This window comes from Anabrus simplex, chromosome 6 (assembly GCF_040414725.1).
Source record: "Anabrus simplex isolate iqAnaSimp1 chromosome 6, ASM4041472v1, whole genome shotgun sequence".
Lineage (NCBI taxonomy): Eukaryota > Metazoa > Arthropoda > Insecta > Orthoptera > Tettigoniidae > Anabrus > Anabrus simplex.
In genome coordinates this window covers 294,647,055-294,671,690 of record NC_090270.1, presented here as the reverse complement: position 1 = coordinate 294,671,690, position 24,636 = coordinate 294,647,055, and the positions used below count along the sequence as shown (strand labels likewise).

At 42.2% G+C, this 24,636-nt stretch overlaps 1 protein-coding gene across 1 annotated transcript in view; it reads right to left on the bottom strand.

The window, feature by feature from the left end:
• LOC136875989 (uncharacterized) overlaps positions 1-24,636 on the bottom strand; it is a 440,031-nt gene that overhangs the window by 24,552 nt on the left and 390,843 nt on the right. The window contains exon 8 of the mRNA XM_068228292.1: positions 12,401-12,654. Within this exon, the coding sequence (XP_068084393.1) occupies positions 12,401-12,654 (254 nt within the window). The remainder of the gene's footprint in view (positions 1-12,400; positions 12,655-24,636) is intronic.

Sequence of the window (24,636 nt, the reverse complement as noted above, 5' to 3'; positions counted from 1 at the left end):
ATGTATCCTCGAACTGCCCCTAAGGATGCTTGTATAGTAAAAAGAAAAATGTGCGGGTGGTTCATGATTTGTACCAATGACTGAAAAAATGCGAGGTTGTCAATGTTCCCTCTTTTAAGAATATTTTCTCATTTTTATCGGTACGTACTGGTATGTAAACACGTAAAATATATCTTCGTTTCTTTCCTTCTGCCGTGGTTAGGTCTATGGGTTGGAGTTGACGATTGAGTTTCCAGAATTTTATTTTTAGCTATCTCAATCGGAAGCCATATTTTGGTCATGGTACTGATTAGTTTGTGGCTGTGTCGGTGATGTGGAGTAATTGAGGGTTACTGTTATTAGCTCCCTACTCCGGAATCCCAGGTTCGATTCCCGGCTCTGCTTCAACATTTGAAAAGTGGTACGAGCACTGGAACTGGGTCCCCTCAGCCATCCTAGAAGTGGTTTTCCGTCGTTTCCTTCTTCTTCTCTTTCTAAATTTGGGAGTTTTTTTTTTTTTTTGCTATTTGCTTTATGTCGCACCGACACATAGGTCTTATGGCGACGATGGGATAGGAAAGGCCTAGGAATTGGAAGGAAGCGGCCGTGGTCTTAATTAAGGTACAGCCCCAGCATTTGCCTGGTGTGAAAATGGGAAACCACGGAAAACCATCCTCAGGGCTGCCGACAGTGGGGCTCGAACCCACTATCCCCCGATTACTGGACAATGGCCTCACTTAAGCGACTGCAGCTATCGAGCTCGGTAAATTCGGGAGTGGTACCTCAGTTAAGACCACGGTTGCTTCCTTGCTTCTACCTTCCAATCTTTCCATCCCCCTCAAGGTCCCTGTTCAGAACAACAGGTGAGGCTCTCTTGTAGGGTATTGGTCCCCCCCCTCAGTTATATAAATCCCAGAATAAATGTCTCACGCTCCAGGACGCTGCCCTTGTGGCGGTAGAGGTGGGATCCCAGGAGGGTAAACGCATTAAACAAAAGGAGAATATAATGACTGTAAATCAACATCAGGAAAATTATGTCTAAAGTGCAAACGATTTTTATTCTATTATCAAAATATCAATTGATCTACTGCACGTAAGAATAGTGTATTAAAGTTTATTAACGTGAAATTTTCTTGTATTTTTCTTTCTTTCTTTCTTTCTTTCTTTCTTTCTTTCTCTTTCTTTCTTTCTTTCTTTATCCATTTAACAACCTGGGTTGGTTTTTCCCTCGGACTCAGCGAGGGATTCCACTCTACTGCCTCAAGGGCAGTGTCCTGGAGGGTAAGAATGTGGGTCAGGGATAAAACTGGAAAGGAGGACCAATACCTCGCCCAGGCGGCCTCACCTCCTACCCTTAATAGGGATATTGTGGAGGGAAGGGAAGACAAATACAAAGAAGAGGGAAGGAAGTGGCCGTGGCCTTAAGTTAGGTACCATCCGGCATTTGAATGGGGGAGGATGTCCGTCTCCATGGCTAAATTAAATGGTTAGCGTGCTGGTCACAGCGGTCCCGAGTTCGATTACCGGCAGGGTCGAGAATTTTAACCATCATTGGTTAATTTCGCTGACACAGGGGCTGGGTGTATGTGATGTCTTCATCATCATTTCTTCCTCATCACGACGCGCAGGTCGCCTACGGAAGTCAAATCAAAAGACCGGCACCTGGCGAGCCGAACTTGTCCTCGGACATTCCCGGCACTAGAAGCCATACGCCATTTCATTTCATGGGGGAGAATTAGGAAATCACGGAAAACAACTTCGAGGATGGTTGAGGTGGGAATCGACCCTCTCTCTACTCAATTGATCCCCCGAGGCTGAGTGGACTCCGTTCCAACCCCCGTACTAGTTTTCAAATTTCATGGTAGAGCCGGAAATCGAACCCGGGCCTCCGGGGGTTTGGAGCTAATCACCCTAACCACTAAACCACAGAGGTGGACTAAAAATATATACTATACATTTTAATTGGAAGTAGAACACTTGTAGCATAATTAACACGAAATAGCAATATTAGCTTATGGCCGATTTTATAACTCGAAAATGCTACGTCGGTAAATCAATGGCAATGGAATTGGAGGCTTCGACTGAAAGCGGGTGAAATATTTAGCTTACTGCGTTCACAACTGCTGCATTTCCACCTCTAATCTTGTCTCCTTTCATGCCAAGAGATTCGTTCGCTTTCGATCGCATAATATTCATAGACTTGCTGAAAAGCTGCATTGTGAACCCAAAGAGTTGGCAGACAGCTATGGAATATCACTGGCATGACAAGAGACTGTTAATGTAAGCTTTGCTCCAGTCGAGAAGGAACAGCTGTAAGGAGAGCTCTCCGCTTCGCTGCTTCCTTTTACACAGCCAAGTGCACTAACTTATCTTGAACACAGTAGAGGTGTATTCTCATACCCCACGTGGTTTGAAATACTCATTCTTAGTTCTGTCTGTCATTGACAGCGATATTGAGAAAACGAGAAGGACAGCTGAAATTGATACCAGCTATAGATCATTATGTCTTATTAACAAGAAAGATACGATGAAGTCCACACGGCCACGATTTTTGTATTTAAAAAAAAAGATACGTTCCTATCAGCGAAGTCGTTGTCACATATTCGCCATGAAAACGTAGGTACACAGATATGTGTATCCTGGCTTCTGCTGCCTTCCACAGATAAATTTGAGAGAAACTGCTATCAGTTATGACTTACTAAAACAATGTACTGATGACCATCATACTTGAACATTTTTGTGAAAAATACTATCTTTCAGTTAAATGAATGATTTTTTTCTACATTCTGGGGTATGAAAATGAATCATTTCCATCGATAAGCACAGCTCGTTTGGTGGCCATGGTCGTAAGTCGTCATGTGTATACGGTCAAACACTGGTTAGACAGTTCGAGTCCCGTTGGTCGAAAGTTTTTGTACCATTGGAATCTTGGCCGGCAGGTAAGAAGAAGTGGTAGTATAGAATTTATAATCAGTAGATTTCGTGCCAAAAGCCTGGATTAGCCCTCTGTGGTGCAGCGATTAGTGTGATTAGCTGCCACCCCTGGAGGACCGGGTTCGATTCCCGGCTCTGCCACGAAATTTTGAAAGTGGTACGAGAGCTGGAACGGGCTCCACTCAGCCTCGTGAGGTCAACTGAGTAGAGGGGGCTCAATTCCAACCTCAGCCATCCTGGAAGTATTTTCCGTAGTTTTCCACTTCTCCTCCAGTCAAATGCCGGGATGGTACCTAACTTAAAGCCACGGCCGCTTCCTTCCTTCCTTCCTTCCCTCTTCCTTGTCTATCCCTTACAATCTTCCCATCCCCCCCCCCCCACAAGACCCCTGTTCAGCATAGGAAGAGAGGCCGTCTGGGAGGGTTTACTGGTCCTCCTTCACAGTTTCATTCTCACGCTCCAGGACACTGCCCTTGAGGCGGAAGAGGTGGGATCCCTCGGTGAATTCGAGGGAAAAACTAACCCTGGAGGGTAAACGGATTATGAATGAATGAAAGAAAGAAAGAAAGAAAGAAAGAAAGAAAGAAAGAAAGACAGAAAGAAAGAAAAGAAAGAAAGACGGAAGTACTTATAATTTCAGTGCCAAAAGTACTAAATCCATCATTTTTCCTTGTATATTTGTTAAACATGAAAAGTTTTAAATTAAATAATGTGTATAGTATTGCGTTTATTCTATCTGAACATAATAAAAATGCTAACGTGAATATTCAGTTGAGATTTTTCATTCTGAGCGTTTTCCCTCTCTCCCGTAAAATTGTTGAATAATAATAATAATAATGTTATTGTTTTTTACGTCTCATCAACCACTTTTGCGATTTTCGGAGACGCAAAGGTGCCGAAATTCTGTCCACAGGAATTCTTTTAAGTGCCAGTAAATCTATCGACACGAGGTTGACGTATTTGAGCACCTTCAAATACCATTGAACTGAGCCCGGATCGAAACTGACAAGTTGGGGTCAAAGGGCAGCGCCTCAACCGCCTGAGCCACTCATCCCGGCTTGTAAAGCTGTACTTTTGGATTTAGGATCTTTTAGAAATAAGGTTATCATACAGTATGAGGGACTCAATTGAACTTTTGAATATTATTTATTTATTTATTTATTTATTTATTTATTTATTTATTTATTTATTTATTTATTTATTAAATAAATATATTAAACGAACCACCTTCAACGGGGAAGATGTGATGTGGTGTCATATGCCCGCCGGAAAGGCCTGGCGGATGTCTTTCCGGTTGACAACCAAGGATGACCTCCGCAGGGAGAGTGTGAAAGCCTGTGTCGGTTCTTAGCCTACTCCCATCGAATAACAGCAAGAGAAGTGTGTAAGGCTTAACGTCTCCATCCGACTGAAGAATAACCATCCGCATGGTCAAATGCTGTCACTCCTTATGAACACTGAGGTGAGGTTTAGAATGAATCCAGGATTTCGGCACGCAAACTAGTGATTAGATATTGTAAATCATCACTTCTCCTACTCTGCCGGCCAACATTCTAATGGTGAAAACATTTTCCACAATCGGAATTCGAACCAGCTAACCACGGTGGCCGATCATAAAGGACGTCTTAACAATTACGGCCACCAGACGGGACATGGAAAAGACATAGGGCATACTGAGATATTATGGGGTCAATGGTAGGTTATTGTACTCATTTAAATACATTTATGTTGACAGCGAAACCGCACTGATAATATTGTAAAATAGGTAGTAGCTAACGTCTCACTAATACATCGAAGTTTTACTGTTCTTCTTCTTGTATGTTAGTATGTTTAGTCATTAGCCTGAAGGCCGGTTGGATCCCCAACAGTTCCGCCATGAGCTGTCATAGATGGCCCAGGCATCACTGAAGAGGCGTACTAGGGAAATGAGGAGTGAGGTAGTTTCCCGTTGCTTTCCTCACCGAGCCAAAAGTTGCTATTACATATCAGTCTGCCAAGCCCACTGAAATGCATGCACCAACAGACCCTATGAGCAATATTTTCACACCATTCATAGCAGGGACTGGCTGCGTAAGGAATGGCATTACTAGCATCGCTCATAACTCAGTCACTTTCATTTTGTCAAAGCCAAGGATAAGACAGAGACAGATCAATGAAAGTAACAAAATTGCTCTAGCCCATACCAGAAGACTTAGTGCACTGTAAACACTAGGTCCCGCCAGCAAAGGCATGTTCTTCTTCTTATCATTATTTATTGAACCGTGATAAGCAATACTGATCCAAGCTCCATAATACCAACTGAGATATTGATCAATTTGTAAACCTTCTCATTATGAAATCTGTGTAAAAAGTATCTTCTCCACAATTGAGGGAAGATTAAGTAATTATAGATACTTTGGTAAGATTATGTTACTTCCTAAAAATATTATAGCCTTATGCCATGGTATGTTAAGAATGTCTCTTGGATCATTTACGCTAAGCTAAAAGGAAACTAGTATTCTGAGTTTAGCAAACATGAATCAGCCACTACAGTTTGAACATTTTAATGTTGGTTACATAATGTAACATACATTTTTCAGCAGTATTATTTTCATTTCCCAAATACAGTATGGAGACTGGCAACAGGAAACACTTATTCAGTACAGTAGCCTGTTTTGAACACTGTTCAGCATTTTTGCTAAATATTTCCACCTTCTTCAGAATCAACTACACCATTAAACTATTATTATTATTATTATTATTATTATTATTATTATTATTATTATTATTATTATTATTATTATTATTATTATTATTATATATTTAGCGTATGATAAATACAATATTATATACAATATGAACAACAACCATCTCATGTTCATAACTAAAGTTCCATATCAAAAGTTGAGAGCCAGAAAAGATCTTCGCTTGAGACACAGTTCAAGTCCTCTATAGAGCCTCTATAAGCACGCGAAAAGGACACTCAAATGCATTGTGATCCACTGTCTGCTCCTCTTCTCCGCAGTCACATTGCGGTGATGTCTTCCATCCCTGCTTGAAGAGAGTGGCTCCACATGTACCTTCGCCGGTACTAATTCGGTTCAGAGTCCTCCACTGCCGTCTGGGAAGGTAAAAACCATCTGGGCACTTGCAGGGGTTCGCAATGATGTGATGATGAAGTAACGAGGATTGCTGTTGCCATTGTTCTTTCCAGGCGTCCGATACATCAAATGCGGTGTCCTGTAGATTCAATGAAGCATGCCAAGAAGGGTGTCTGGATTTCAGTCGTTTAGCTGGAGATGCTGCTATGTCAGATTCAATAGGGAGGTGGGGATTGTCTTCTGTTTTCTTACATAAGTTAAGCAGTGACTGAGATCTTCTTAGGTATGGAGGTGGTATGTGGCTTAGGGTGGGAAGCCAGTGTGTGTTAGTTGGTAGAATGCACCCTGTAATGATACGCATTGCTTGGTTCAGCTGGTTGTCTACTAGTCCATTGTGGGCACTGTGAAGCCAGGTTGAGCAGCAATCTTCAGCGACGGTATAAGGAACTGTAAAATCAGTAGATCTCAGGATTTGAGCATTAGCACCCCAGTATGTACCCGCCAGCTTTTGAAGGATGTTATTCCTGGTCTTGATCTTGGCTGACACACACTACAGAGTTGATCCTTATAGGTCAAGGACCTGTCCAGAATGACTCCTACGTATTTTGGGTTACTACAATACTGTAGATTCTCTCCTCTGAATGGTATGGTTTGTTTTTACCCAGCACTTCTACTCCGCAAGTGCAAGGTAGACACAACATTTTTCTGAGGGTTTGGTCTAAGGTTTTCTGGCGAAAGTAACTGTCCAGAATCTTTAAGTCTGATGTAAGCATCAACTCAGGCTCATCGAAGCGTTGGTGTTGGGCGACCAATGCGATGCCATCTGCGTAGATGAATTTTCTGGATTTGTTAACTGGGAGGTCATATGAGTACAGGTTGAATAGTATAGGGCCCAATTCAGAGCCCTGAGGAAGTCCACCATTTATGTACTTTACTTCTGGAGCCTTCTGAAAAATCTGAAAGTACCTGTTACGCAGGATGTTACTGAGTAATGTGGTGTGTTTCAGATTTCACTCACTCAAGCAGGGAAGCTTGGAGCCTGATCAGGAAATTGGACACACCGAGCAGTAAAATTAGACCAAACACAAGCATCAGTCTAGATTGCATGGCCAAGCATCTGATCTGTACCTCAAAGGTTTCAGTTGAAAAGCATCATAGAAGGCACGTAAAGCACCTCTTGAAGAACATAAACATTCGGCTGTACGATCCTCTGAATTCTCTGCCCCATTAAACCATTCAATGTCATAGACTACTTCATCGCCTGTAATAAGAAACTGTTAAAAGGGCTTTGGATCACAGGGAATCAAATGCAACATGCATACTTGATCTTGAAGTTTCGGTACAGATATGGCTTTCCCTTGATGCCACAGTGATTCAAAGATTGTATAAAAGTTGGTGTTAGATTGTCTTCCCCGCTGTTACTTCTCAAGGTCCACTGTGACGTAGGCATCATCATTATGTCTGCTGGAATGAATCTTCCTTCTTCTACATTATTTCGGCTATTTGCATACAATTAATTTTGTTTCCTGTGGTGTCAGTCTTACGGTTAATAATGGGTTTCTCCATTTGCGAACATCCAACGGAACCACTGGTCTTCATTAAAGTTACAAGAGGAATTATTTTCACTATTGCAAAACAGATGGCGTTACGATCACCTTTGCTAAATTTGAAAGTTGTGTACGAGATATGCAAGTGGAACATCATAAAAAGCAGCAGGAAAGACCATCCAATTCCAACTTTTATACACACTTCATTCGTCCCCTGCCGACCCATTTTTAATAAGAGAAATGGAGAATTGCCATTTTTATACGAGTGGCGGTAATTAGCTGCCCTTTGGTCACCGAGGACATCATCCAGTGTCTGTAATTTATATTTTTTAAATGAACCCTTAGTCTTCATAAGTTATCCCTCCTTGAAACAGGAAAGAGACACACCTGTAATGAAATGTAGAAATATACCACCAATTCATAAACATTTCCCGGCCTTGTATATCTCGTAGACAATGTTCCAATTTAGCAAAGGTGATCCATCCAGGTTCCCAGCTTACATACTGTATACAGGGTGAAGCGAAATTTGCGCACTCGGGCGTCGCAGCGCGACTCCTCACATACCAGCAATCAAAAAATGTATCTAAGTTCGTTCTGCGAGTATTTCCGGCAGAATAAGGACGTTGGAGAGTGGCAATCTGGCAACAGTGTAACCACATGTAGAGTAACTACCTCTGTCAGCACGTATCAGTCGTTCTGTACAGGTGGTGCGCTGGATAGAGTTTTGGGTTAGCAAGCAGGAGGTCGAGGGATCGATCCTGGGTTGAGGCGTATGTTTTTATTTCGTAAATGTAGTCCAGGTGTTATGGTATCTGGCATTTTAATCGTCAACAGCGAATTAATTCGCGCCCACGACGTGGAAAGGGTGTCTTTCAAAGCTGACCAATGAAAACGATTGTTAGTCCATTTCTAGGATCGTAGTATCTAAGTGCAAATGGGTTCTATAGGACCCGCTGCAATCGGTCTTGACGATTAAGATGCCAGATACCGTACCACCTCGACTACATTTACGAAATAAAAAACATGCCGTATGCCTCAACCCAGAATCGATCCCTCGACCTCCTGCTTGTTAACCCAAAACTCTATCCATTGCACCACCTGCACAGAAAGACTGCTACGTGCTGACAGAGGTACGGTAGTTACTGTGCATGTGGTTACACTGTTGCCAGATACCCACTCTTCAACGTCCTTTTTCTGCCGGATATACTCGCAGGACGAACTTTTGTGAGAGACATTTTTTGATTGCTGGCATGTGATGAGACGCAATGCGACGCCCAAGTCCGCGAATTTCGCTGCACCCTGTATAACACCAAGGAGCTAGAAAGAAGACTATTTCTAGCCAGTTGTATCACACCAAATAACGCAAGAAGAGAGTGTTCCACAGATAACGATTTTGGAAATGTAATGTCTCCGCCGGATTACTCAAGTAACAAAAATGCAATAGGAATTCAAATCTTTTTCTCACTTCGTGACCATACATCCAGCGCTCCAGAAGCGAAGTATATCATCATCATCATCATCATCATCTGTTTACCCTCCAGGTTCGGCTTTTCCCTCGGACTCAGCGAGGGATCCCACCTCTACCGCCTCAAGGGCAGTGTCCTGGAGCTTCAGACTCTTGGTCGGGGATACAACTGGGGAGAATGACCAGTACCTCGCCCAGGCGGCCTCACCTGCTATGCTGAACAGGGGCCTTGTGGAGGGATGGGAAGATTGGAAGGGATAGACAAGGAAGAGGGAAGGAAGCGGCCGTGGCCTTAAGTTAGGTACCATCCCGGCATTCGCCTGGAGGAGAAGTGGGAAACCACGGAAAACCACTTCGAGGATGGCTGAGGTGGGAATCGAACCCACCTCTACTCAGTTGACCTCCAGAGGCTGAGTGGACCCCGTTCCAGCCCTCGTACCACTTTTCAAATTTCGTGGCAGAGCCGGGAATCGAACCCGGGCCTCCGGGGGTGGCAGCTAATCACGCTAACCACTACACCACAGAGGCGGACAATACGCAAGTTAAGAAATAAAATCCTCTAAGAAAGTTGACAATTCAACATTTGACGAAAAAATAATAATAATAAGGAAAGTTAGTGGAAAGGGAGAAATGAAAGAAATTTATGGGAATAAGTTTTCAAGATATGGAGAAATAATTATAAACATACCTGTCCTTTGGGGAAGAAAATCACCAATACCGGTAAGCTTTAGATTAAAGACTTACAAATCAAAAGTCTTATGTGGGTTATTCATACGGAGGAACCATCATCAAGCTAACAAGTTCCAACACGCTCTGTAAACGGGCATAACGAAGAAAGAAGAAGAAATTCCTTCAAAAGCAAGACAGCAGAGCATACGCTAGACATTGGTCTTCTTCTTTTCCTACCGCTTTTCTCACACCTGAGGGGTCGCGGGTGCGAACTGTGTCGCACATATGGATTTGGCCCTGTTTTACAGCGGAATTCCATTCCTGACGCCAACCCTAAATGGAGGAATGTAATCATTATTGCGTGTTTCTTTGGTGGTTGTTAGTGTAGTGTGTTGTGTGAATATGAAGAGGAGAGTGTTGGGACGGACACAAACACCCAGTCCCCGAGACACAAGAATTAATCAGGAGCGATTAAAATCCCCGAACCGGCCGGGAATCGAACCCGGGACCCTCTGAACCGAAGGCCAGTACGCTGAACATTAAGCCAACGAGTGAGACCATAATGGGTATCACATCATTATCCAAGAACCACGTGAAAATAAAAATAACGAATTATGTGCACTGAGACAGGAAATATAAATAAATACATTAATAGAACCATTCACCTTCCAGCCCCTGAGGTGTACTCAAACAGTAAATACAGGATTTCAGGACGACTGGCGAAGATATATTTCTAATAAGCAAGCACAAGGAACAAAGATTTACAGCACAGGCATATGGGCATTTGGAATTAAAATCGATGTTAATTCGAACAATGTTAATCGATTGGGTAAAGTCGGATTCAATGCAATCCAGCAATATTATCTCCATGATACTTGACGTTATACGACTAATTCTTTGTCAGAAGGGCCAACTGATTGAGGTTAGACTTGAAATACTTCACTTCGAGGCAAACAGCCTTTAATTACAAAAACCGCTGTTTTCATGCCCACTTGCCTGCCATCTACAGAATCTTCCTACAGCTATCTACACGTTGTTAATGACTTCCCTCGTCATCTAAAATTTAGGACTGAAACTACCTGAAGCTAGCTATAGACTGGAACCATAAACCCCATTAGACTTGCACCGAGGTGGTTCGTTGGTAGTGAAAGTGGTAGAGAGCTGTAACTGCGCCCTTCAAGGAAGAACTGGGCGAGATATAACATTGAATTTACTTGTTTGCTAACTGATTCTGAGCTAAATATATCTACTGAAGTGATTCAAAGCCGGAAACATACTATCGTCACATTCCGTGAGTTCACGCGTGTCGTGTCATAATCTAACCTGTCTACAATGATGGTATACTAAAAATCGTCCGAACACAAATCCTTCTTGGAATCAGGTCTTCTAAAGCTGTTACCTGTCTGTTGTGGGAAAAGGAAAAACGTATCTACTGCACAATTTGGAAATCCTGTGTTTGAAACCCGACACAGATAACACGTACTTTCTTAACGAGTCCTCAATTTAAACAAAAATCCTAAAATAATAACAAAATACGACCAAAACAACAAAAATGGCCGAAACATGCATTTATATGCAACATCAAATTGCTTTAAACGGGGCCAGGGTCCCGTCATTCACACTTAATTTTCAGATTTCGTGTAAAGTGTACTCAGGAAAGAAATATGACTTTCCTTTAACTTCCAAACCTTAATGATAATTTATCCGAACAAATCGAAATACCATACGGTCCGCTTATAAACATCCTCGTTTTCAGCGCTTGAACGAATTGGCTTATTTAATTTTCCTAACTCTTTTTGGCAGATAGTAATGAGAATTTTTTCGATGCCGTTTCTCTGTTTGTCGCTTGATCGGTCTCTTTGTATTTCATTACCGAAGTGTCATACGCCTGATTCTTTTCATCCCGCTCACTATATTCCTGACAGCAGCCAGTAAATTCACCCCAGGACACAAGCCAGTAACTCCAGTAAACGGGTGCTGTGTAGGCGTCACGGTCCTAAGCAGCTCCTGTCATAAGTGCCACTATGTGAGGTCTGCGTTACCTATGAGTGGCGCCATTATGTGAGGAATACCATAGGTCTGCGTTACCCGTGAGTAGTGCATTACCTGTGATTAGTACCACTATATGCGAATCGGACGTAAACGTCATACTCGTAACGTAAAAGGTCACTTTGCGTGCAGGTTATATAATAATTATTACTGCATTTTAAAGCTAGGGATCGGTGTACGTCCAACCTACTGCCAAGTTAATGTGATTGATAAAATTCAATCTCCTTTGATGTGCAATTGAACTAGGCTAGTTTTCATTAAGTGAATTGCCCCATCTTCTTTTCCGAGCGATGAGATTTGAATCCTTACTTCAACTATACCCGTAATATTATATAAAGCAGTTTGACAGATAGTACTGGAGGGAGAACATCGCACTTGCCGTGTTGCTATATTCCTACATTCCTTTCTCCTTCCCTTCGCTTCCGGCTCCCTTGCTCGTTCGTTCAGAGCGCTGTGTTCTGTTGTACGTAACTTAGAAGTGAGAGGTTTGGCAACTCCAAGCAACACGAGCCGGCCAGCAGGATCGTCTCCATGGCAACCACAGTAGATCCGCTCTCGTTTCCATGGCAACCATACTCCCTACTCACTTCTCCCCACCCAGGCAGGCAGAAAACGGACCTCCCTCCAAGAACTGTCAGAACGTATCTTTCAATATTACGACTATAGCAGATTCTTACCTGGTTTGTCGGACTGTTGGCAGCACTTCCTCTTCTGCTACCTGACTCGAACTCGCTTCCTCTCCTGCTGGCTAAACTGGTTCTTCTGCTGCTGGGTGATACCACGATGGTAGGTGTTGGTGGACGTACACTGACTGTGGGAACGGTGCTGTTGGCCATACTCCGCCGTCGAGGATCGGGACTTCCCGGACGTATGGAAGCCCGGCCAAGTAGAAGCTGTGGGCTAGTACAGAAGTCACCACCCACCGACACTTCTGGAATAGAGAATGGATGGTATTAAGAAACACTCATAAGAATCGCAGGAGGAAAATCACCACATACATATAGACCTATGAACTTGCTATTCATGCAAGACAGCATTCACTGCACAGTAAACCTGCGTACTTGATACTGTTCCAAACAGGTAGCCAAGTTTACGTGTTACATTGGCTATTTTTAAAGTGATTATTAAAACTGATATGACCCGTATTGTCGACTTCAGTTGCTCAATGGATTAGTCGTTGAATTTCTGGTTTCAAGATAGCAAATTCCATCCCGACTACATTGTCAATGACGTTTGAGGTTGAAAGCCTCGTGTCGCTGAATCTTGGCATGTTAAAGAATTGCTGTTGGACAATGCTCCGAAACTCGAGGGGTTTCGAAACATCAATAGCAACTGAAAGGGGACTAAAAAATAACATTATATTTTGTCGTGTGGTTTGGCGTAGTGACGTCCTAGTTAGTGAACTTTAGACAACGGTTAGATCACCTAGTAATTGGTCCTGAGATTGGGGTTACCAGTTATTATGGAATAGGAGTGGGCAGTTGGAGCATAACCGAGCGAGTTGGCCCTGTGGTTAGGGTCGCATAGCTGTGAACTTATATTCTTGCGATGGTGGGTTTAAATCTTTCCGTTGGCAGCCCTGGATATGGTTTTCCGTGGTTTCCCATTTTCACACCAGGCAAAAGCTCTTCCTTCCCGTTCCTAGCCCGTTTCAATCCGTGCGTCGCCGAAAAATTTCGATGTGTTATTGCGACGTTAAATCACGAGTAAGAAGGAAGGCTGGGTTATATCCTGGGTTATAGCCCTTTTGTGGTCAGGTAGCTGCCTCCGTGGATCAGTGGTAGAGTGTCGGTCTACGGCAGAGGTAGTAGGATTTTTGAAGGGCGGAAGAAAGTCCATTCGACACTCCATGTCGTACGATGTCAGCATGTAAAAGATCTCTGGTGTCCGGCTCTATGGCTAAATTGTTAGCGTGCAGGCCTTTGGTCACAGGAGTCCCGGGTTCGATTTCCGGCGAGGCACAGTGTGTCAAATCCAGTTCTAGGTGGAAAAAATTAATAACTTCGTTAATACTGCTAGGATCCTATTAAACGTTGGCAATATACCGTTTTTGAGGTCGCTAACTTCATGTCTGGCATTGTCTAAAGTGTACGATGTTCAGGGGTAAATATATAGGGGTGAGGGGCAAGGGGAGGTTTAAAGAATGATCGAAAGCAACAAAAGAATCGTCCATTTTTACGGGAGTAAAAACACGATTTGGATTGTTTTATTATAGTTTATAACAGTGGTAAACATACTATTTAAAACTGGATAAAACATGAATAACAATGAGGATTTCAGTCCAGTATTCCTGTTACACGTTATTTGAGGGAATATACGAAGGCATTGTATTTAAATTCTTCCAGATTGAAAACGTATTTTAAATTAGTATTAAACATAGAACAACGAAATATGAACAAAAAACATTTATTTTTTTAATAAAAATATATTCGTCAAATCATAACAATACTTCTTTATAACAAAATTTCATTCTCCAGTCCTGTTAATGAGGTAGTTTTAGTAAACACACCTTACACATGAAAACAATATTATTATATAATATTGTATTTCCACATTAAAAAAGATTACACTCAGAAACATTTCATAAAGGACGTGAAAGGATCATTTTACAGTATTTACAAGTAATTGTCTCAACAATCTCATCCCGTTCATAATAACAACTAGTCCAATGTTCATTCGTACTCTAATTCGTCTGTAGAGTGCAGAGAATAGTAGTCATTGCTATACTGGTCTTCATGTGAAAGGATCTTGGGAGTCAGTAACTCAGTAGCTTCCATAGGTAAATTACCAGGAGTTTTACGTGGCACTGTTCGGTACTTGTTCATTAAGGGATTTGATGTAATCAACAACATGTTAAGCAAGTCTCTATTCGTTGAATCCCTGCTACATTTTCGAGTATGAAGTTCACGAAACCTCCGACAATATTTCTAGCTTCTTGAGCTTCTTCAGATAAAGTTCCTACTGGCACAAGAAAATGTTTAATTACTTGAGTACTGTGTACTAAAATTTTATGCACAGCTACGGGCATATAATACCATGGATATAGTTTAAGATACAAAGCCGCAATTTGCGTACCAAATGCTTTGAATTTATTTCAGAGCCAGAAGAAAGAGCAGCTAGTAGTACATGAAATCTTTTTATTAAGCCTCCATCTTTTCCCCCTTGATCCAAAAGAATCTTCAGCAGCAAACGCGACTAACTCCAAACTACGCGATTCGGTAATATCACAGACATTTTGGTTCTTCGTCTTTACGGAAGTCCTTAAATTCCTTAGGATGACGGCCGGCTTTGTTAGGGACACAACTTGTTTTCGGATCACACGCTGGATCAATGTCGTCTTGTTCACTTAACACGATGAAATCCCTCCCATTTAACCAATCACCGAATTTTTCCAGGAATCTTTTATTCTCTTCCTCCTGCACTCTCCCGTTTTTTGTTAATATTACGGGACATCAATTTAATTTTAAGCCTCCGTGGCTCAGACGGCAGCGCGTCGGCCTCTCACCGCTGGATACCGTGGTTCAAATCCCGGTCACTCCATGTGAGATTTGTGCTGGACAAAGCGGAGGCGGGACAGGTATTTATCCGGGTACTCCGCTTTTCCCTGTCATCTTTCATTCCAGCAACACTCTCCATTACCATTTCATAGCATTTACCACTCATTAATAAATCATCTTGGGAGTGGCGACCCCATTGTAATAACAGCCTATATATGTTTCATTCATTACATCCCTGACCCGGTCAATGACTGGAAAACAGGTTGTAGGTTTTCATTTTAATTTTTTCATCAACTTAATTTTGTTTTTTAGATCCTGAAACTGAATGTCAGTAAGAGTTGTAGGCTCTAGTTTATTCATAACATATTGAAATGTGACTTCTGAACGCCCCTCTTTACGACACGACCACCACGCGTTGAAAAATTCTTCTCGCGGTGACGCCCACATAGTCACAGAAAATAAGAAAATAAACCATCATGCACATTCGTGCGCAACCAAACCACTACAGATCCTGAATCTACATTAAATTTCCCATCGAATGACGTTTAAAGTAAAGTGGCACTATGAGGCACTCATAAAGTTTTCTTCGAGCAAATCCTAAAAACAATCCAATTTTCTACAACTGCTCCCTTTTACATCGCATTGTAAATAATGTATTTAGTGCAGAACGCTTCTATTATGCATAAAACTGAGAACAAATACCTCTTTTCACTATTCCATGATCCACAGAATACATCACCTCATTGAAATCACTAGAAACACAACGTTCGGTTCACTCCGACACCTCCAAACAACTGAGCTGATAACTGCCAGGAAGACGTTTCAGCACCTGCCCCATACCTCCTACGCACCAGAAAGTGGAAAGGAAGACCGAAGGTCACCATCTGGTTTGTTCACTATCGAATGAGCCAGGTTTCGCTTTAATTTGCGGCAGTGAATTTTTTCCACCTAGATATGGGATTCGACACACTGTGCGGGGTCGGGAATTTTAACCAAAATTGGTTAATTTCGCTGACACGGTGACTGGGTGTATGTGTCGTCTTCATCACCATTCCATCCTCATCACGACGCGCAGGTCGCCTACGGGAGTCAAATCAAAAGACCTGCATCTGGCGAGCCGAACTTGTCCTCGGACACTCCCGGCACTAAAAGCCATACGCCATTTCATTTTTTCAAAGATCTCTAGTGACACATTTCGTGTTTATCCGACAAAATTCATTAAATCTCAGCCTTAGGCGCCCAAGAGAGTTTCGGCTTACTGGGTCTGCCATCGAGTGGGTCCAGAGTAAAACGGAACGTCGAAATTGACCAGCAGACAGCCAGATGGCGTCAAATTGAAGTGTCTGCACACGGTAGCTGAGGCCATACAATTATTATTATTATTATTATTATTATTATTATTATTATTGTTATTATTATTATTATTATTATTATTATTATTATTATTATTATTATTATTATTATAATATTTTGCTATTGGCTTTACGTCGCACCAACACAGATAGCTGTTATTGCGACGATGGGAGAGGAAAGGGCTAGGAGTGGGAAGGAAGCGGCCGTGGCCTTAATTAAGGTACAGCCCCAGCATTTGCCTGGTGTGAAAATGGGAAACGACGGAAAACCATCTTCAGGGCTGCCGACAGTGGGGTTCGAACCCACTATCACCCGAATACTGGATACTGGCCGCACTTAAGCGACTGCAGCTATCGAGCTCGGTTATTATTATTATTATTATTATTATTATTATTATTATTATTATTATTATTATTATTATTATTATTGTACCGGGAGGTACACCTCAACTCCGCACATTCAAAAGAAGCGCCTTAATGAACTCTATCTATCCTACAAATGTGAAACTACTACTACTTGAAGTTGGAACTTTATTCAGAAGATGTCACTACCGAAGTATTAAGTAATTGTATTAGGGTGTTGCCTAAACTGACTGAATTTGTTTGCTTGGTGTTTGTTTACTTCAAGAAGTTTGAACTTTTCTCCATAGATGTCATTACAAAAAAGGAAGTAATGAGCCCTGGTGCAAGGCGAAAGAACTTGTAATTTAAAGAAGTTTTGTGTTTCTAGGTTTTCATAACTTAATCAATGTTCATTTACTTTTTTGGTTGGCACCACTTCTTTTTGATTTCGCCAGTTTTCAATCTAGCCAATCACGAATATTTGTAATTAATTTTCAACCAATCCCGCATTCTTGTTCATTTCGAATTAACCAATAAAAATTGAGAGGGTGTGTACGGATTAGTCCAGAATCCTCTCGAACCTTCCTTCAGGGTTTTCAAGTTTCCTTGTCTCATTGATCGTCGTCTTTCTGAGTGTGTGTCTTAAGACAGGAGCGGGGCGCCTCATTCTTCGGCAGGCAGAACATCAGCCAGGTAATGGCCACTCATATTCTATCTTTCTAGCTCTCTCTGCAAACGTATCCGAGGGGAAGGTCCGAATTTCTAACTATGTAACCGTTTGATGTAAACTTCTTCCTTTTCATGTAAAATTTCATAAGGTCCTTAACTATAATAATTTCGTGTGGCAATTACTAGCCGATTGCAGCCCTTGAAAGGCAGACCCTCCGATGAGGGTGGGCGGCATCTGCCATGTGTAGGTAACTGTGTGTTATTGTGGTGGAGGATAGTGTTATGTGTGGTGTGTGAGTTGCAGGGATGTTGGGGACAGCACAAACACCCAGCACCCGGGACATTGGAATTAACCAATTAAGGTTAAAATCTCCTACCCGGCCGGGAATCGAACCCGGGACCCTCTGAACCGAACGCCAGTACGCTGACCATTCAGCCAACGAGTCGGACAGGTCCTTAACTGTAAATCGGGGATAGAGAGTGCTTTACCCTCTCGAGTTCCCTTGCAACTTGGTTTGAGGCGACTAGGACTTGGTAACTGTTTTTCTTCTTTTCTGTAATGCCTTAAAGTAACTCTCATTCGAGTCACCTCAGTAGCTTGGGATTAGCTCCTGCATCAATTGGCCGAGAGCCCCTTTAGTATTTTATTCTTCATTTAGGAGCGCAGGTATACGCCTCCATTCATTTTGTGTTCGGGCCATTTACACTGACTGACAGAGCAAATGCAACACCAAGAAGGAGTGGTCAGAACTTTATGCCAATTGCAGGGTAGACTGACGTCACTGAGGTATGCTCATGATGTGAAATGCGCCGCTGTGCTGCGCACGTAGCGAACGATAAATGGGACACGGCGTTGGCGAATGGCCCACTTCGTACCGTGATTTCTCAGCCGACAGTCATTGTAGAACGTGTTGTCGTGTGCCACAGGACACGTGTATAGCTAAGAATGCCAGGCCGCCGTCAACGGAGGCATTTCCAGCAGACAGACGACTTTACGAGGGGTATGGTGATCGGGCTGAGAAGGGCAGGTTGGTCGCTTCGTCAAATCGCAGCCGATACCCATAGGGATGTGTCCACGGTGCAGCGCCTGTGGCGAAGATGGTTGGCGCAGGGACATGTGGCACGTGCGAGGGGTCCAGGCGCAGCCCGAGTGACTTCAGCACGCGAGGATCAGCGCATCCGCCGCCAAGCGGTGGCAGCCCCGCACGCCACGTCAACCGCCATTCTTCAGCATGTGCAAGACACCCTGGCTGTTCCAATATCGACCAGAACAATTTCCCGTCGATTGGTTGAAGGAGGCCTGCACTCCCGGCGTCCGCTCAGAAGACCACCATTGACTCCACAGCATAGACGTGCACGCCTGGCATGGTGCCGGGCTAGAGCGACTTGGATGAGGGAATGGCGGAACGTCGTGTTCTCCGATGAGTCACGCTTCTGTTCTGTCAGTGATAGTCACCGCAGACGAGTGTGGCGTCGGCGTGGAGAAAGGTCAAATCCGGCAGTAACTGTGGAGCGCCCTACCGCTAGACAACGCGGCATCATGGTTTGGGGCGCTATTGCGTATGATTCCACGTCACCTCTAGTGCGTATTCAAGGCACGTTAAATGCCCACCGCTACGTGCAGCATGTGCTGCGGCCGGTGGCACTCCCGTACCTTCAGGGGCTGCCCAATGGTCTGCTTCAGCAGGATAATGCCCGCCCACACACTGCTCGCATCTCCCAACAGGCTCTACGAGGTGTACAGATGCTTCCGTGGCCAGCGTACTCTCCGGATCTCTCACCAATCGAACACGTGTGGGATCTCATTGGACGCCGTTTGCAAACTCTGCCCCAGCCTCGTACGGACGACCAACTGTGGCAAATAGTTGACAGAGAATGGAGAACCATCCCTCAGGACACCATCCGCACTCTTATTGACTCTGTACCTAGACATGTTTCTGCGTGCATCGCCGCTCGCGGTGGTCCTACATCCTACTGAGTCGATGCCGTGCGCATTGTGTAACCTGTATATCGGTTTGAAATAAACATCAATTATTCGTCCGTGCCGTCTCTGTTTTTTTCCCAACTTTCATCCCTTTCGAACCACTCCTTCTTGGTGTTGCATTTGCTCTGTCAGTCAGTGTATTTAACCTGTTATTATTTTTCCACGAAAGCCCCGTAGTTTGGGTACTAGATACCCCTGTAAACTAACTTTTGTCAACTGTAAATTGCGCCCAGAGAGGCATGAGATTGTTCGATTTTGATGTAATGTTGCCTTGAGTAGGCTGTAAGAACTTTGTTAATGTTGGAGGGCATGTAAGCTCTTTTCGAAGTTCTGTAATTGTGAGGGCTGCCTCTGAAAGGCTAGATATTGTAATTTTTGGAGCAAGTGCTCTTGAATTGGGGGATTTCTGCCCTTGACTAAATCATTCCTCATTCTGAATTGTAAATTTCGTAAACTTGAGCTTGTAGCTCAGAACTTGTAAATCGAGGGCCTGAACAACAAAATTGTTATAGTCCCTATTCTGGAGTGTTCCACCTTTGTTTGGCATTGTACCTGAGATTTCATTGTTATTTTCACCAAATTAAAATTTGTTAACTTTGTTGTTTTTGAAGAAATACAACCTTCAGTTCAAGTGTTAATTCAAATTTTTATATTGTAGTTAGACCCATTCAAGCCCACACTTTATTTCACCTCTCTGCGTTCCACGGGTATCCGCGATTATTATTATTATTATTATTATTATTATTATTGTGGTCAGGTAGCTACGACTATCCAATCCTTTAGTAGTGTGTAAACCAATAAAGTGAAAACATTCACTGGGACTATGTTTGAGCAAGGTTAACACACTATTTCAGAAGTATTTAATCACACATTCACGGACTTTAAGCTGAAAGCAGTCTGTAATGAAGATGTAGGTACGTAGTAAAAACTATTATTATTATTATTATTATTATTTCACTAAGTGTTCTCAGATTCTAGTATTGAGTCACAGAAATGAATATTTTTTTTTTGCTAGGAGCTTTACGTCGCACCGACACAGATAGGTCTTATGGCGACGATGGGAGAGGAAAGGCCGAGGAGTTGGAAGGAAGCGGCCGTGGCCTTAATTAAGGTACAGCCCCAGCATTTGCCTGGTGTGAAAATGGGAAACCACGGAAAACCATTTTCAGGGCTGCCGATAGTGGGATTCGAACCTACTATCTCCCGGATGCAAGCTCACAGCCGCGCGCCTCTACGCGAACGGCCAACTCGCCCGGTCAGAAATGAATACCTCGGATTAAATTGCCAATAGGAACTCGCTTCGATGAAGACGTGAATGAGACGTTCACGTGAATGCATACCTTAAGTTCTACTTTCTCAGCTTCACATTTTAGTTACTCCATCTTTCTGTGTACAAATTTCTCCTCGAGACAGAGTTTTTGTTATAACCGGTTGAGAATTTTTTCACACCCTACGCTATTTATGTCAGTATGAATAAATGCTATAAGTTTTTTATATCCACTGCGCTTGACAGTAAGTTTCGCATGCTTAATTAGGGCGGTACTCTACCTTTTGAGAAAAAAATTGGGCTCATAAAGCAAAAAAAAAAAAAAATACTAACTTATACTTTTAACAAAATTAAAAGTTACATAGCGATCTGTATTCAGCAGCCAAATTTCGGTTCTTCATTTTTCTTAAAACGGTGTAACGTGGAGCGTTTTTGAATGTGCGTAATAAAAATTTTAAAATTAAATGACCTGAATGAATGAAATTGGGTATACCGCTTACCAGTAAGTGTTTATATCGGGATCCAAATTAGATTATAATTGCTTAAAATTTGTAAAAAAAATTCAGTCATACCTCACCTCAGTGTTTTTGGTAACTACGGCAATGGGTCGGTAGGCTCGTGCACTATATCCCTATATCCTGAGCAACTCTTTTCAGCCAAAGTAAATGGATCACATAATTTATTAGGTTACTATGAACAAATAGCTGAGTAAAAATGGAAAAAAAATCCTCATGACTGTCATTCTCTCAGAATAGAACCCACACAATTGTGTGGTCTAGGATTTCGTTCAGTAAGAAATAAAAATAAAGATACGTACACACACAATTGCGTGGTCAGGGATTGAAAGGGATATGGCTGACTGTGTGCTGATTTTGTTGAAGTAGGTCTTTCGGAAAGGTATTTTCTCCGATAAAACTGCCTCGGTATTGACATAATGTTATTGACAATGGAGGAGAACATGTTATTGATTAATTCTCTCTTTGTACCTCAAATGTTTCAAATTGGACATCTATGCCACGCAGAGAAAGTGTGTGCTGGGAATTGTTTTCAAGAAATAGGTAACATACTCCGTAAACGAAGGGTATGAAAATTAACGAAGTAAAATTAAAGAAAAATGTTCTGAATAAGCAAAAGACATGGTGAATTTAAAGAAGGAAAATAATATGGTCTTGACAAATGATGTAGTACTGTATATTCGTGAAGTTTTGAGTTTTGCCTACGTTGTAGGAGGATTCACCATGGTGACAGTAGTAATTAATTATAGGAAGTGAATGTCGTTTAGGGGAACGCGGCCTTGTAGTTGGATGTGCTGTAATTCAGAATGACAAATGGATGGACGGGACGAGATGGGTGCAGACAGCTCCCGTGAACTAGTTTCGAGTGAACGCGTCCAAAGGGGGAAGGCGCTGGGACTGATTGCGTTTGAGTCAAAGAGAGCTTTAAAGAGGAAGTTTATTGGCCCGTCCGTTTCTAAAATTCAGACGACGACAGTAACTTTATTCTGTACTGGCTAATATATCAACAACTATTCTTTTTAACAGTTCAGTGCCAAATGTGTATATTTATTTTAGAAATAATTAATTTAAGATATTGTTGATATGATTCTGTTCTCATTATCATTACTATGAGTGAGAATCTCTCTCCAAACTAGAATAGGATGATTTTGACATATTTTATCAGAAAATACATTTTGTTTATATGGCATTGTCACAACGATAATTGAATACAATAGTATTATTTCTATAAAGTCTATCTCCTTGACTTAATGGTCAGCGTAATGGTCTTCGATTCAGAAGCCCCGGGTTCGATTTCCATTTGGGCCAGGGACCTCACACTGAAAATCCTGGTACAGTTCTGAAGAAGCCATCATTTTTGTAACTGCGCGCGAATTCTTTCGGCGTTATATCTGCTTGAACTGCCAGTTTAACTTACTTTATTAGAAGATGTATTTTGTTTACTGTACATGGTATTGTCACAACGAATAGGTACCTCCCACAACCTTCCATCTGAGTTATCGAGTGTCTGTGGTTACCCTTGTAGGGGCATTTTGTGTCTATTCACAAAAATAAATTTTTCGTATTTGCAGCAGTTAGACTACTGGGAGGACTGGAAGACTCGGCGGGCTCCCAGCGTTTGTTCACTGCTTCCAGAGAAATTGTATCTTCATTCATTTATGAAAATTTAGGTTGGAATTTGCTATTAAGTCAATGGTCAAGAACTCATTTCGACCTTAGTTTTGGAATGATTCATTATCTTATGAGGCACACATTGGTTGACTTGTAATAAAATATATTCACATTGTTTATTATTTTTATTGTAATTTACTGTACACCTGTTTTGTCAGAAAGTACACATGTACAGAAAATAGACAAAAAACTAAATGACACAATGCTTTGCGCCACGGGCACTGTTAAATCAACTCCATGTCACTAGTTACTTGTGTTATGTCACATCCCTCCACCACATCTAAGGTGGAGTCCGACTCGTAGGCTGAATGGACAGCGTACTGACCTTCGGTTCAGAGGGTCCCGGGTTCGATTACCGGCCGGGTCGGGGATTTTAACATTCATTGGTTAATTCCAGTGGCCCGGGGGCTGGGTGTTTGTGCCGTCTCCAACATCTTTGCAACTCACACACCACACATAACACGCAGTTACCTACGCATGGCAGATGCCGCCCACCCTCATCGGAGGGTCTGCCTTACAAGGGCTGCACTCGGCTAGAAATAGCCACACGAAATTATTATTATTATTATCTAAGGTGGAAACAAGCTGTTCTAAGGGAGGCTAAGACAATCTTTGCATTGTCTTCTTTACAACTGCATCAGGAATTCTGTCATCCGCCACAACAACGTTAGCCGACAAGGCATAGAAACCTATTGCGGATTATATTCAATGGAAATGAAAGCTGGACGAAAGAGTGGTTATTAAAAACATTGGGAACAAATTCCCACCATCTTGATCGCACTAAGAAGCCAAAGGTTTTCGGCTTGGCCTCGGTTGCTGTAACTACTTTCTGTACAAACGGTGTTGGATCAGCTCGCCAATGTACGAATGTAGTTTAGAAGAACAGACGATTGGATATCTCGTCCAACTCTGCCCTCTTCATTCATACTCTGGATTTCCTGATGACTTGTTCAGTCTCTCTCCAAATTTAATTAATTGGCTGGAAAGCTATGACTTTAATTTTGTCTTGTGTCAATTGTATATAGTTGGTAATCACCATAAGACTATTTAAAATTTACCTTATAAATACCTTCCATGAAATACTAGGTTGGAATTACCTCCTGTGTAAAACTGACATCGAATGAAACCCACAATGTTATGCTATGACTGTACTTTCTAAATTCTAAATTCCCATGGATGGAATTAGATATATTTCACCAATAGAGCATGTCAAAAATGTTAAAAACATATCAGATATGGGAATTTAGAATTTTCCATTCGGAATTGCTAGGCGAGCAACAATTCCATTGTAGAGATTTATCTCCCGTATGCAGTTATCAGACTGTGCCTCTTATAAGGGCGTCTGATAAGTTCACCTGCATACACCCCAGCGTCAGTGGGTAGGGTCTGACACATCCCACTCTGATGAGTCTAGTGTCAAACCTAAGACGAAACGCTGGTTAATAGAGCAAACGCCTGAAAAGCCTTACATCTGATATGTTTTTGACATATAGTTCCTTTGATATTGCAAATGTGATTTATCCACCTTCCATTATTTATTGTATAATAAATATGTTGTAGTGCTTTGCCATTTGGTAATTAACCCACTCTTGGCATCTTTCCTCATTCCTTACTCT